This window comes from Cololabis saira, chromosome 14 (assembly GCF_033807715.1).
Source record: "Cololabis saira isolate AMF1-May2022 chromosome 14, fColSai1.1, whole genome shotgun sequence".
Lineage (NCBI taxonomy): Eukaryota > Metazoa > Chordata > Actinopteri > Beloniformes > Belonidae > Cololabis > Cololabis saira.
In genome coordinates, this window is record NC_084600.1 from 44,923,956 (window position 1) to 44,939,289 (window position 15,334).

The following is a 15,334-nucleotide window of genomic DNA, read 5'->3' on the forward strand; positions in this document are numbered from 1 at the left end:
CAGGATGTTTCCTCCTCCGTCTCCAGAAACATGAAACGGTTCTGAGATCTAGGAAGTTTTCTGCATTTACGTTTCCATCCCAGAAGTGTTTTAGTCATCAGGCACCAACGATCGCACCGTCACAGATCTTTGGAACCCGTGTCTGATTTATCACTGACATCAGCTGTTCTTTTCTTTCACCTCCTTACAAAGATTGACCTCCAGACCAACGTTTTTGGGAACGTGTTGCAGGCGTCCGATGCAAAAATGCATTACTTTACATCTCACATGTCCTCCTGTACAGAAGAGTATCAGGCCAGTAGAAAAATAAAAATGTTTTAGAGGAGGAAGATTTTTTTTTATTGTGTACTTCGAGAAAAAAGTGGAAATGTCGAGAAAAAAGTGCAAATGTCGAGAAAAAAGGCGAAATTTCGACTTTATTCACAAAATTTCGGCTTTATTCTTGAAATTGTACTTCAACATTAATCTCGACATTTCCACTTTTTTCTCGAAGTACACAATAAAAAAAAATCTTCCTCTCTCAAATATTTTTTCTCCTACATGACCCTAATACTCTTCCGTCCTGCGGCTGAACTGACCTCCCTCTTCTTCTTCATCTCTGACCAAACACCTCTTCTTTCTTTCTGTTCTTCCTCCCTGTTTTATTCAGAGAAACTCGGCCCAAACTTAAATAAACCATCCTCGGTGTTCTGTGAGTACTACATGTGGCCTTGCTGCAACCGTGTCCTGTCTAACCCCAACCCTGGTCATGTGATCGTTGCTGACCAATCAGAGCAAACCCCTGGTCATGTGATCGTTGCTGACCAATCAGAGCCTCCGGCCGAGCAACCGATCAGCAACTTTGTCCTGATTATTGTACATGTTTGGATGTAAACTGGCCATAAATGTGACTGATTCCCCCCTTCTCCTTCCAAAGACCCTGTGTGTTTTCAGATCCTGATCGGCAATAACATGATTTTAAACCATCAATAAAGAGTTGCTGTGATTCCTCCGAGCATGAACTAACAGTGTAATTAAGTAATTTGTGCATTTTCAGATGATGATTATTGTTTATTCTGTAGAATCTATTAAAAGAATGCAACAAACCATAATCGTACCGAGCTGATTAAATGTATTTGTTTGGATCGTTGCGTCGCAGGAATCTCCCTGAATGAACTTCCTCTCTGTTTCCTTCAGGTCCGCACTTCGTCGCAGTCAACAATAAGAACGAGATTATTGTCACGGATTTCCACAATCACTCCGTGAAGGTTTGTCTGTTTTATTGAGGATCCCCATTAGCATTAGCATTAGCATCACATCCCAACATCTTTGTTTAAGAAGACACGATTTCTAGATTTCGTTTTGAAATGTGATTTCGATGTGAACAGGATCCCCATTAAGTTGTCTAATTTTCACAAATACTTAGTTTTTGGAAAATGGTATTTGTCCACAACTTCTCTCCTCATAAGTCAACTTTATGGAACAATAGAGTCATTACAATTAGTAGAAGTATTTAAAATACTTTTTTCTAGACATTTCGTGTTAGATTTCTTTAAAACAAAGGGCATTTCATTAATAAATATAGAGAATAATAATGGTCCTAAACAGCTCCCCTGTGGAACTCCACACGTGACATCTCTCATTTTTGATGCACTGTGTGAGAAAGTGAGCAACCCTTCCCCTTCTCACCATCACCAGACTTTTTTTTTAATGTGTGTCAGAGTGGAGGATTGGGCGTGGTCTGCGGGGGAGCAGCACACAGGTGTGCCTGGTTCTGCTGATTGTGGCACACCTGTGTCCAATCAACCTCTCCACCCTGCCTGGGTTTATAAACAGCAGCTGCATACCAGAGGGGGGGTCTGCTGAAATGGAGGAAGCTTGTTGCGAGGCTATGCCCCATTGTGCCTTTTTTCAGAATACTGATTTTGCCCTCCGCCTGTATGTGTTTGTTTTGCACACAATAAAAGGCCTTATTTTTTGGCATTTTACACTCTGCAAGGTTTTTTTACACCTCATCACCTAGGTCCGGTTTTGCCTTGTCCCCTTGTACGTGGGGAGGCCGCTCTGGTTCCTCACACACTGCCATTAAAATAGAAGATTTGCTTCCTGTTTATCAGGTAGATTTCCATCTATAGTCCATCCATTCAGAGAGCGGCAACTTCCTCCTCCTCCGCTGCTGCCGCGTTGCTCAGAGGAACGGAGGAATTAACTCGCTAACCTCTCCCGCTAACCTCTCCCGGCAGGTTTACAGCGCCGACGGTGAGTTCCTGTTCAAGTTCGGCTCCCACGGCGAAGGCAACGGCCAGTTCAACGCCCCGACGGGCGTCGCGGTCGACGCCAACGGCAACATCATCGTGGCCGACTGGGGCAACAGCCGGATACAGGTGAGTCAGTCCGCCTGCAGAACCCTGTTTCCTTAGACAGATCCAGAGCTCTGAAACTCTCCCCTGTCCTGCGTTTCAGGTGTTCGACAGCGCCGGCTCCTTCCTGTCCTACATCAACACGTCGGCCGACCCGCTCTACGGCCCGCAGGGCGTCGCCCTCACGTCCGACGGACACGTGGCCGTGGCCGACTCTGGAAACCACTGCTTCAAAGTTTACCGATACCTGCAGTAGAACAACGACGACTCTGGAAACCACTGCTTCAAAGTTTACCGATACCTGCAGTAGAACAACGACGCTAGAAACCACTGCTTCAAAGTTAACGATACCTGCAGTAGAACAACGACTCTGGAAACCACTGCTTCAAAGTTAACGATACCTGCAGTAGAACAACGACGACTCTGGAAACCACTGCTTCAAAGTTAACGATACCTGCAGTAGCACGACGACTCCAGAAACCACTGCTTCAAAATTTACCGATACCTGCAGTAGCACGACGACTCCAGAAACCACTGCTTCAAAGTTTACCGATACCTGCAGTAGAACAACGACTCTAGAAACCACTGCTTCAAAGTTTACTGATACCTGCAGTAGAACAACAACTCCAGAAACCACTGCTTCAAAGTTTACCGATACCTGCAGTAGCACGACGACTCCAGAAACCACTGCTTCAAAGTTTACCGATACCTGCAGTAGCACGACGACTCTGGAAACCACTGCTTCAAAGTTTACCGATACCTGCAGTAGCACGACGACTCTGGAAACCACTGCTTCAAAGTTTACCGATACCTGCAGTAGAACAACAACGACGACTCTGGAAACCACTGCTTCAAAGTTTACCGATACCTGCAGTAGAACAACGACTCTAGAAACCACTGCTTCAAAGTTTACCGATACCTGCAGTAGAACGACGACGACTCCAGAAACCACTGCTTCAAAGTTTACCGATACCTGCAGTAGAACAACGACGACTCCAGAAACCACTGCTTCAAGGTTTACCGATACCTGCAGTAGAACAACGACTCTGGAAACCACTGCTTCAAAGTTAACGATACCTGCAGTAGAACAACGACTCTAGAAACCACTGCTTCAAAGTTTACCGATACCTGCAGTAGAACAACGACTCTAGAAACCACTGCTTCAAAGTTTACCGATACCTGCAGTAGAACAACGACTCTAGAAACCACTGCTTCAAAGTTTACCGATACATGCAGTAGAACAACGACTCCGGAATCCAGGCCTCCATCTGTAAATAAACCCCACATCGCCTGTAGACACTAATGGCGCTTTTCCACCAGAACCTGCATGTCCAACTCCACATTTTATCCCCAGAATAAATCAACTCTCAGACGCAATGAGCTAATCTGATGGAAAACATAACCATGGTGCAATCTTTGCTCAGGAATAAACTGTAAGAAGATATTTCTAAACATCGATATACCAAAGCAACTAGAGAGCAGTTCCCCAAAAAAGCTCCAACGACGTCTCCAAGTATCTGATGGCAGAAACATGATGCTTGGTGACAAACTTCTGTAAAAATGACCTTGATGTCGCTGCCTTACCATTGTTTTTAACTACTTAACTTTTTGTTTTTTTTAATTATTCATAATTTTTATTTTTCAAAATGAAGACATAAAAAAGAGGTTAACAACACCATATTTCACATATAAAGACAGGGCGGTAGGGGAAGAGTTGGTACAGATAAACTTTAGAGATGATGGCGCCTCTAGTGTCAGTTCAGGTCCAGCTCTAAAAGAAAAATAAGTAAAATTAAAGCTGAAACCAGCGATGAACGGTCCCTCACACGTGCAATTTTCACCAATTATGGTCAAGGACTCAAAACTAAGTCCAATGACACCACCCACGACTCTTTATGTCAAACCATTGAAATGTAATGGCAGAAAGTGGGAACTATCAAATATGAACCAATCAGATGAAGGGGGGGCGCGCTTTTTGGCGTCTAGCGTCGCCACGGTAACGCTTTTGAAAGAGAAAAGTAATGCGCGTCGTCGCAGGATGGAGACGCACATTTTGAGGTATAACACACCTGGGTGCACGTTACGGTTCGGGCCGTATTAACGGTCGAAGGAATGGCATAAATTGCGCCAAAATTACACGATTAATTCAAAATGGCCGACTTCCTGTTGGGTTTGGGCCATGACTCCAAGAGACTTTTGTTTAAGTTGTGACACGATACAGGTGTGTACTGATTTTCGTGCATGTACGTCAAACCGTATTGTGGAGCTTGAGGCACAAAGTTTTCTAGGGGGCGCTGTTGAGCCGTTAGGCCACGCTCATTAATGCAAACCATGAAATATCACATTTTTCACCAGGACTGGCTTGGTGCAAAATTTGGTGACTTTTGGGGCACGTTATAGGCGTTCGGGGCACTGTCAGTGCTCGGGCCCTAATTAAATAAAAAGCATGTGACCAACACAACAGTTCGTGTTATTGTTCCATTATTCTCTAATGTGTTCTCTTATTTGGTAAATTGGCTCATTCATTGTCTCTAAGGATTGAGGTTGCCTTTTCCATTGACAATCAATCCAAAAAGTCCTTCAGCCAATTGTATTTATTATAGCAGTTTGGCTTGCGAATCTTCCAATTCATAAGTATCGTCCTCTCCACAGACAGAAAAGCTAGAGCAATGATACGTTACATAATTTTTACACTAATATTTTCCATTGCACTGTCCAATAAACATACAACAGGACAGGAGGAATATCAATATTGAAAATCTTGTCAATTAATTCAGACCAGAATTGTTCGACCTACTGGGCAGAACCGTAGTAAATGCATACATGTACCGACTTCACCACAGCCATTCCAGTACCGTTCAGAGACATTTAACTGTTGAAATGAAGAGTTAGAAGTTTCCTCTTTTCGTTCTGCACCCCTGATTTCTGTGTTTCCTGGAAGCGTTGTCTCGTCTGAAGAAGCACAAACTCTGAACCAGCTCCTCTTCAGCTTCAGGTTTCCACAACGACGTTCCTCCTCCACCGAACTGAACTACAACCTCCGTCTCAGCCAATCAGAAGAGACTCCTGTAGTTGTACGTATTAATGTACATATGAATATTAATGTGTACATAAGACGTTATCGTCCATGTTGTTTCAGTAACTCCAGCATTTACACGGATCCCAGCATCTGCTGTCTTATCTTTTTTCAAGAGATTTATTTTATTTTATATTTTCTTTTTTTTTAATATATAATTTGTTCTACAAAATTATTTTTCTAACTGGTTCGTTGGAACTGCGGCCTCTTTGCCAAACATCCATGTGGCGTCGGCGGCTGGTCTTCTGCTTCCTCTTCCTCCTTCACGTAAACTCACTTCTGCCAAAGTGTGTCGTCGTCTCCGCTGTTGTTGCACAAAATACTACGGAAGAGTTTTAGGGCCATTAGGGGGAAAATATTTGAGAGATTTTTTTTATTGTGCACTTCTAGAAAAAAGTGGAAATGTCAAGAAGAATGTCGAAATGTCGACATTAATGTTGAAATACAATTTCGAGAAAAAAGTCGAAATTTCGTGAATAAAGTCTAAATTTCGTGAATAAAGTTGAAATATAATTTCGTGAAAAAAGTTGAAATGTCGAGAATAAAATCGAAATGTTGAGATTAATGTTGAAATATAATTTCAAGAAAAAAGTCCAAATTTTGTTAATAAAGTAAATTTCGGGAATAAAGTTGAAATACAATTTTGTGAATAAAGTCATTTTTTGACTTTTGACCTTCTTTTGACCCATTTTGACCTTCTCGACATTTCAACTTTATTCATGAAATTCTGACTTTTTTCTCGACATTTCGACTTTTCTCTCAACATTTCGACTTTTTTCTCCAAGTGCATAATGAAAAAAAAATCTTCCTCCTAAAATATTATTTTTATTTTTCCTAACACTCTTCCGTAAACTACAGATATTATAAGAGTTATATTGTTTTCAAAAGTGATATATGCCTCTATGTATAGTTAAGGAAGTGTGCTGTTTATTACAATCATATTCTTATTGTAGCCAGCTAGCACGTTAGCCCAGCTAGCACGTTAGCCCAGCTAGCACGTTAACCCAGCTAGCACGTTAGCCCCGGTTTGGTCTTTGTTCTTCTGCTCTGTTCTCCAACCTGATCTTTGTGTGTGTGTGTGTGTGTGTGTGTGTGTGTGTGTGTGTGTGTGTGTGTGTGTGTGTGTGTGTGTGTGTGTGTGTGTGTGTGTGTGTGTATGTGTGTGTGTGTGCGTGTGTTGCTCTGTAATCATGGACGAGCTGTGACTGTAAATTAAACAATGTTCCCAACCACCGCTGTGTTGTACGTTTTGTTTATCCAGACTGAAAATATTTGGTAACCCTTTCTTTTACAGTACAGTAATAACCAGGTAATACCATGGTAATTACACTGTAATTACCTAGTAGTACCTTCTATTTACAAGGTAAGGTAACACTTTACAATAAGGGTCCCTTAATTAACGTTAGTTAATGCATTATTAAGCATTAATTAACAGTTTAATAATAGTTAAATAACCATTATTATGTATTACTTAACATTAATTAGCATATTAGTTAATGCATTAATAAACAGTTAGTTAATGCATTATTAAGCATTAACAGTGTAATAATAGTTAAATAACCATTATTATGTATTACTTAACATTAATTAGCATATTAGTTAATGCATTAATAAACAGTTAATTAATGCATTATTAAGCATTAACTAACAGTTAAATAATAGTTAAATAACCATTATTATGTATTACTTAACATTAATTAGCATATTAGTTAATGCATTAATAAACAGTTAATTAATGCCTACTGCTCAGAGTTAATTAATACATTAGTAAGCATTAATAAACGTTACATGACGTAATTATTTATCCTTATGTATGCATTACTTAGTATTAAGTAATACATTAGTTAATACATAAGTAAAACGTTAATAATGTCCCTAGTAATCATTTACTAATGGTGTTTATTTGGAGTGAATATGCATTAAGTAACAGATTCAGATTCAGATTCAGCTTTATTTGTCCTTTGCAAGGAAACTTGTTTTCACCCCCGTACGCCACACACAACCTCAAGATACATAAATACATACATTACATCACCCCCCATACACATTAAACAGGAACAACACATTAAACAGGAACACATTTAGCGACGCAATCTATTTAGTTCTGTTATAGCAGAGGGGACGAAGCTTCGGCTGAACTTGACCCTCTTCCAGGTCAGGGACCTGTACCGGCGGCCAGATGGAAGCAGCACAAAGTACGGGTTTAGGGGGTGACTGGGGTCCTGGGTGATGGTGAGTGCTCTGCGTGTTATGGCTATGGTGTTGAGGTCAGAGAGGATGGGGGTGGGGAGGCCAATGATTTTGGCAGCTCTGTGAGTGATTTGTGTCAGTCTTTTTGTGTTGGGGGATGACAACATGTTGAAGAAACAGGAGGAGCAGTAGAGGAGGATGGGCTGAATTATGCTCTTGTACAGTAACAGTAGGAGGTGGGGGGCCACTGAGAGGGCTCTCAGTTTTCTGATGGCAGAAAGTCTTTGTTGGCTGCGTTTATGGATGTCGTGGATGTGTGATTCAAAGGTGAGTTTATTGTCTATAATGAATCCCAAGTATCTGAAGGTATCTATCACCTCTACGGCTTCTCCGTTGATGCTGATGGGGTTGTGGGTGGGGAGGGGGGTTGACTTGCTTGTGCTTGGGGAGGTGATGACCAGTTCTTTGGTTTTGGACACATTGAGGTGCAGATGGTTGTCAGAGCACCACTGTGTGAGGTGAGAAATGGAGTTCTGGTATTCTGTGAGTGAAGTGTCTAAAAGTCCAACTACGACAGTGTCATCTGAGTATTTGAGATATGTGTTTGTGGGTGAGGGGCTGATGCAGTCATTAGTGTAGAGGGTAAACAGGAACGGGCTCAGCACACAGCCCTGTGGGGAACCGGTGTTGGTGATGGCGTATGATGATGTCACGCTGCCCACTCTGGTGGATTGTGGTCCACAGCCACAATCCACCAGAGTGGTGGATTGTGGCTACCTAATACATCTACTAATCATTCGCTAATGGTGTACATGTTTACTGGATGGGCATTATTAAACAACTATTTAGAGTCTTAAGTAATCATTTCCTAATGGTGCTGTGTATGTTATCAGGTAGCTTACCTGACCTTATGAACGGTAACCTGACATAAACCTTAATAAATGTATAGGAGTGGCTCATTACCATTACTTAACCATTAGTAAAGGCTTGCTGGACCCTTATTGTAAAGTGTAACACATTTATCCCTTAGGTAACACATTATTAATGCTTAACTGCCTCATAAGCATTACTTAACCATAATTAACCATTAGTAAATACTTTCTGGACCCTTATTGTAAAGTGTAACACATTTATCCCTTAGGTAACACATTATTAATGCTTAACTGCCCCATAAGCATTACTTAACCATAATTAACCATTAGTAAATACTTTCTGGACCCTTATTGTAAAGTGTAACACATTTCTCCCTTAGGTAACACATTATTAATGCTTAACTGCCTCATAAGCATTACTTAACCATAATTAACCATTAGTAAATACTATTCTGGACCCTTATTGTAAAGTGTAACACATTTATCCCTTAGGTAACACATTATTAATGCTTAAGCCTCATAAGTGTTGTTTCCATAATTGTTTGGGGGCATCCCCTGAACAGACAGACGTTAGTGGTGCAGATCGGACCTGTACTTTTCGATGGGTGGGGCTTTGAAACTTCACTTTTTCCAACATTCAAACGGACACCGTTGCCACAACATTTGACTGAACCAAGTAAAACTTGACCTGTGACCTCCATATGGGGCCTAGATTGGGCTTGCCAAGTCTCAACTCTGTGAACCCTCCAACTAGCTCTGTGGAAGTTGTACAGCCACGGGACCAAAATATCCTAGCAAAGGGCCTTCTGCATTGCAACATAGTCAAAAATCAGTCTCCCAGCTCAAAGTATTAGTGAATTATTCAAAAAACACACAAAAAAGGCCCGAAAAAGGCACCACACACGGTGACTTTTGGCACTTCCAAAGGTCACACGGGTCTGGACCTCGGCACAGTGGATGAGAGTCATCTCCTGATAGAGAGTCTAGAATTTCAGCCTCCTAGCTCAAAGCGTTAGTGAACTATGCAAAAAAACACACGAAATAGGCTTTGCAGGCCTGAAAAGCAACACACGCGATGACCTTTGACACTTCCGAAGGTCACACAGATCTGAAACTCAGCACAGTGGATGAGAGTCACCTCCTGATACAGAGTCTAGAATTTCAGCCTCCTAGCTCAAAGCGTTAGTGAACTGTGCAAAAATAGACACGGAATAGGCCTCATAGGCAAACCTATAACAATACATAACAAACCTCCTGTGCCTACTGAGCATTAATAACATGTCATAATCGAAGGAGAACTAATTAAAACGGATGTCCTTAACATGAACCTATTGTATCATTGAATTATCAAGGACACTTTCGTGTTTTTGTGTTTAGAAATGTAAAATATATTAAAAGAAAACACATAACACAATGAGGAAAATACTGTGGCGAACAAGTTGTGCTCAGAGCGTGTCTCGAACCACAGTCTCCCAGACCACAGTCAACTGCACTAACCAGTCTCCCAGACCACAGTCAACTGCACTAACCAGTCAGCCAAATGCTGATGTGTTGGTCAGGCGGGCAAGGCCTTATCTTATCTGTGGTCGTTACACTATGTTCCAAAAAGTATTGTTTTTAATGGACAAGATCCGGCATTTTACGTTGAATTTTATTGTTCAGGTTTTAAAATTCTAGCTAAATGCATAAAAAAGGGCGGTGAGGTGTGAGCTTCATAACAAAACTTCTGTGCCTACTTAGCATTAATAACATGGGGTTAGCCATTGAAAGGGGCGATAACAGCCTCCTGCGCCTACTAGTAGGTAGAGTAGGGCCCTACTGGCCCATATCTATGGGATGATTGTTATCGTTTTGTCCTTCATTCAATGGTATGACAGCAGTCAAATCGGGTGACGGATCCCATTGACTTCGCATAGTACTATATCCGTGGTGCTCTCATTAAAATCTCAATAAAACACTGCTAAAATAGCGTTAAAAACATGCTTTTACAAACTGACAGTAACAAACAGTTACTTGCGCGACAAAAACTCATAATTTAGCCACTATAATAAAGAATAATAAATAAATAATAATAATGTCATAATCCGTGTATATATCACAACCACGGATCCCATTGACTTTGCATGGTACAATATCCGTGGTGCTCACACGGAATTATACCATTTTCCATGTATATACCACGGAAAATAGTGGTGAGAGGTCGTGGGCATTTCACGGATATTTGTGAGATCAGGTTGTTTGTTTCAGGGACAAAGAGACAGAAACCAATAGACTCTGACTGAGAAATCCCGGCAGGAGCGATCAGCCATCAAAATCACCGCCAGAGGAGCCGAACCGAACCGAGAGCTCTCACACCCCTGGAAAAGCTTGCAGACCCGGTATTAAAACAGAGGCGAGAGGTTTATGGTTTTGGGCGATCAGTTTAATTTAGAGCGGTTCAGAGCTAAACTTGTGTTTAATGTTAAGTTACACGCCGTATGCATGTTACTGTTGTTTGTGTAATTTGGCGGCGCCGTTTCGCCAGTTATCCGTGGTTTTAAATACCGTGCCCGTCAGGGCGCCGCCATCTTTAAATACCTGAGCCATCTTTGCCGGCCACGTGCAGCCAAGTGTTTTGAGACGCAGATGATCGGAAGTTTTGTATCACGTGTTTACTATTTTGATTTATTTTCCTTATGCAGTTTAACGTTTTATTCTTGTTTCTTTATGGTAGTGTTTTATGTTTTAATGTAGTTTGCCGTCAGGATTTATTCAACCTGCTTGACACCTGAATGTAAATAAATTCTGATTGATTTTAATGAGAGAAGTTGTTTGTGTTGTTCTGCACATATTTTGTCACAGTGCTGATTTGATAGAGCCAGTGCCGAACTTGTAAGAGCCTTCAACATTATTCTGCAGAAATAACAGCCTTTATTGTTACTCTGGTGGAATAATCCCTATTTTTGAGACTGATTCTGCTGTTAAAGTTATCGTTTTCCTGGTTAGAGCCCAGGTGGTGTCCCGATGATTAATTCATTTTTATAATTCAATTTCATAAATAGTCTACTTTATTTATTATTAATAATTGTTGAATAAAATGATTAATAACTCTTGATAACTGAAACAGCGCAACCGCTGTGGCACAACACTGCACAACCCACGTCTTCGGCTAGCTTGTTTGCGGTGTTATATGTCGTTGGAGTCTCGTGTGCAATTCACTAATGGATGAGCTTCAGATCATAAAGCCGGCAAACAGTGGGAACAAGTTAAACCGTTAGCGATCTTTTCCCCACGTCTGTTATGTGTGGAGCTGTTGCAGCTACAACACAGCAACGGGTTACCATGGTTACAGAATAACAGAGAGTAACGATTACAAGTAAGACACAACGAAGAGGGAGCACGTTTGTACACAGTGGTCAGTAGCTAATGTAGCTTCCAACATGGCGGCTCCGCCAGGTGATGACGTCAAGACGACCAAGCCCTATTAGCTTATTGATGTCGCTCAGGTGAACTCCCATTAGGCATTTATGGAGCATTGTGACAGCACGTGGCCCCCCTGCAGGGACAACGATGCCTTGCAGGTTGCCCCAGCCTCATACCCCCGCTTGAGATCATACCCCCGCTTGACCCATTGTCAATCAAGTTCCAGCTTCCTACCCCCCCTGCAGAAGACGACACCTTGGAAGTTGCCTCAAACAGACTTGGAACACTAGAGCACCCCATGGGGTGATTTGGAACTTAGTGACAGTCATGCCAAATGCCCGATGGGGACATATGGCCACAGATCACATCCAACTGTAAATTACTTTTCGTCTGTCACTTGGCTTGTGTATTCCCTGCCTTTTGCGCCTTGAATTTACGGTATAAAAGTCTTGTCGTTGAGCCACTCTGGGTCAGCATTTCAACCAGACTCTGGTCTGTGTAGATCCGCTCACCGCCGGCTGAATAAACTCACTATACCACGAGCGGACTTATGAACTGATTTTGATAAATTCCTCAACAGCATTCAACCGTGTCACTTGAGGACTCCTGTGGTTCTCCAGCAGCGGCGGGGCTTGAATGTCTTAAAGGGTTGGCACTTTAATTTAAAACATATTGGATAACCGAGGACATGAACTTGGACGTCCTGAGGTGCAACTCCACCTCCGAGTCTCTTCAACCTCCACACGGACACCTTTACCTGCCAACGCTCGTGCGTTTCCTTGAGACCAAATGAATCTGATAGTCTGAGTTTGGAAATCAAACTGTGATTTATTCATTTTTCACACCGGCGAAGCCTGCAGTGTTTCGTACCAAACCAGGTCACATGGTCATTGATTACAGCACAGCAAAGACACACGACCGCGGTCGTGCTACACAACTCGTACGTGAAGATTCTCAGAGAAATGGGTGACTCCAAATACACCAATATGGTCTAAAATACCTGTCCTCTCAGTGTCACTCAAGAATCACGTTAAAGTAAGCTAAAGTCAGTGTTTTTCTGGACCTCATGCAGGTTGTTCTGACTGACCAGAAGACGGGTCAGAAGATGTGCCTCGCACTCAGAACTCAGCAGTTTCCTCTCGCACCAGCAGGAGACTTTACTCTGGGAGTGTCCTTCGGTTCAAACGTCCACAACAAAGACACTTCAGTCCGCTTTCTCTCTCTTCTTGGTCGTTTGAGATGCAGGGGAGGGTGAAGAGCTCGTGCTCAGCTCTGCTCCTTCAGGTTCCACCTTCATGAGATCTGGGTAAACGTTCAGCAGGTCTTTGTAAACGTTCAGGAGATCTGGGTAAACGTTCAGGAGATCTGGGTAAACGTTCAGGAGATCTGGGTAAACCCCATCCATCCCAGGAGTTAAAGTAACTCCCTTCAGCACACGCTAGCAGGTACGATTCACTCCTCACCTGCGGCAGGCGGATCTGGAACACAGAGGAAGAGAAACCAACAAACATTTATCATGGTGACCCTTCAGTCTCATCAGGGAAGTGAACTTGTCTGGTATTTTCCTCAACTGACCACTAGGGTCTGGATTCCTGCTCTGAATCTCGGACATGATGAGCTGTATGAAGTAAGATCGCTTTTAAAAGGATGTGTCCATGTTATAACTATTCATAATTCGTAATGATAAACATTTATATGTAAATAAAAAAGTTGTACCCAAAATTTCCATCTTATGAATACAACTCTAATTCCTCCGACTACGAGTCTTCACTGTGAACACAAATTCAAGTTTATGGGTACGAGTCGAAAAACTGTTGAAATGACGTCACAGGCAGAAACGGGAGAAAGCAATCGAACCCTGAATGATGCGCCAAAGCCGAGGATGCTGGGAACAGAGCAGATAACCGCTGCTAACGCTAACGCGGGGGAAGCTGTAATGGAAAATTTTGGTATAACACTGTCTGTTGCCTGTTTTCATTCCTATGCTGAGGTCATGTTCCTTTGACACAGAGCCTGGCACGGTTGCCAGGGTGATGGGTGATGTTTTGTCTATTCCAGGTCCAGAGTATAAAATAACCTGTCCCTAATCTTCTTCAGCTCACTCAGGACTGTCGGTTCATGTGACCGGTTGGACTGTGTGGCTCCGTTCAATTGAATGTTTGTCCTCTTTCCATTAAATCTTCGAAAGACAGCTGAGGTGTCCTGACATTCTTTTTGAACAACAATTTTTGCCACCACAATTTGGCGACCCAGATGGGACCCCATCTGTGCCGGATTTTTTCCTTCTCTCCTCCGGAATCGAAGGTGTTTTAAGCATGCAACTACCTCGTACTCCCCCATCAAGTGAAGGTCGAGTGAGGGCCTCTCGTCCGGAGGGGGGTTGGGAAGGTCCCCGCACCGACTGGGGTCGAACGAACCCGGTGGCTTCAGAAACGCCTCGCTGTTCTTTTGGGTGAGTTTTGGAAAGAAAACGGCCGAAATAAGTTGCGCGCTAACGTCTCCTCTCTGCCTATTCAGCTGATGTTGCCGGTAGTCCAAGTATTTGGAACCGGGGAGGGCTGGTCCAGCCAGGGTCTGAGGACCTTGGGCTGTTTTATTACTGACCTAGGAGTTAGTGATCGAAGGGCCAGATTTTGTCTGGGGGCGTGGTAGAATGCCTATCAATTCTAGTGGATGAAGGAATTTTGTTTGTTACTGACCTAGGAGTTAGTGATCGAAGGGCCAGATTTTGTCTGGGGGCGTGGTAGAATGCCTATCAATTCTAGTGGATGAAGGAATTTTGTTTGTTACTGACCTAGGAGTTAGTGAGCGAGGGGCCAGATTTGTCTGGGGGCGTCGTAGAATGCCTTTCAATCTCATTCCCGGTTAATTAAAAATGAGGTACAAATAAGATGAGGTGATATAAATGGACTAGAAGTGAAATGGATTCGACCTGAATTCACACACTATTTTCTGTCAGGTTCCGGTAGAACGTTTTAGTTTTATTTATTTTTTGCTCGGCATTCCAGTCCATCCTAACAGTCAATTTTGTTTGCTGTTGTTTTGATGGTAAAATGTTACACTGTTGTTTTGATGGTAAAATGTTACACGTTTGTTTTGATGGTAATATGTTATACGTTCACTCGTGTGGGGTCGGCTCGACCGGGGGTCAAGAGACCCGGTGACCAGCAAGGAGGAGGGGTAACTGATGTAAGAGACACTCCTCTCGATGGATCTAGTGGAATGGGAATTTTTGTTTGCCTGTTTTGGCTAATGGTTCTCCTGTCCAATGTTTTTGTCTAGTGTTCATGACTGGAACTGTTTATTGAATTGGGATTCCTGTAAATGCATTAAAGTGGGTTTGAGTCCCGCTGAGGGGTTGAGTTGAAGGTCAGGGACCTTCGGGGGTCTGGGACCCCCCCCTTTTTTAGCTAGGGATTTAAATTGCCAGATAAACTTGGATGTTGATGGCGTGG

At 42.6% G+C, this 15,334-nt stretch overlaps 2 protein-coding genes across 2 annotated transcripts in view; one reads left to right on the forward strand and one right to left on the reverse strand.

Annotated features, from left to right (window-relative positions):
* Positions 1 to 2,749, forward strand: part of LOC133459418 (tripartite motif-containing protein 3-like) — a 28,383-nt gene extending 25,634 nt beyond the window's left edge. The window contains exons 14-16 of the mRNA XM_061739315.1: positions 1,177 to 1,247; positions 2,223 to 2,363; positions 2,443 to 2,749. Coding sequence (XP_061595299.1) covers positions 1,177 to 1,247; positions 2,223 to 2,363; positions 2,443 to 2,595 — 365 coding nt within the window. The 3' untranslated portion in view covers positions 2,596 to 2,749. The remainder of the gene's footprint in view (positions 1 to 1,176; positions 1,248 to 2,222; positions 2,364 to 2,442) is intronic.
* A 9,960-nt stretch (positions 2,750 to 12,709) lies between these two features.
* LOC133459403 (myotonin-protein kinase-like) overlaps positions 12,710 to 15,334 on the reverse strand; it is a 28,401-nt gene continuing 25,776 nt past the window's right edge. The window contains exon 15 of the mRNA XM_061739297.1: positions 12,710 to 13,357. Coding sequence (XP_061595281.1) covers positions 13,160 to 13,357 — 198 coding nt within the window. The 3' untranslated portion in view covers positions 12,710 to 13,159. The remainder of the gene's footprint in view (positions 13,358 to 15,334) is intronic.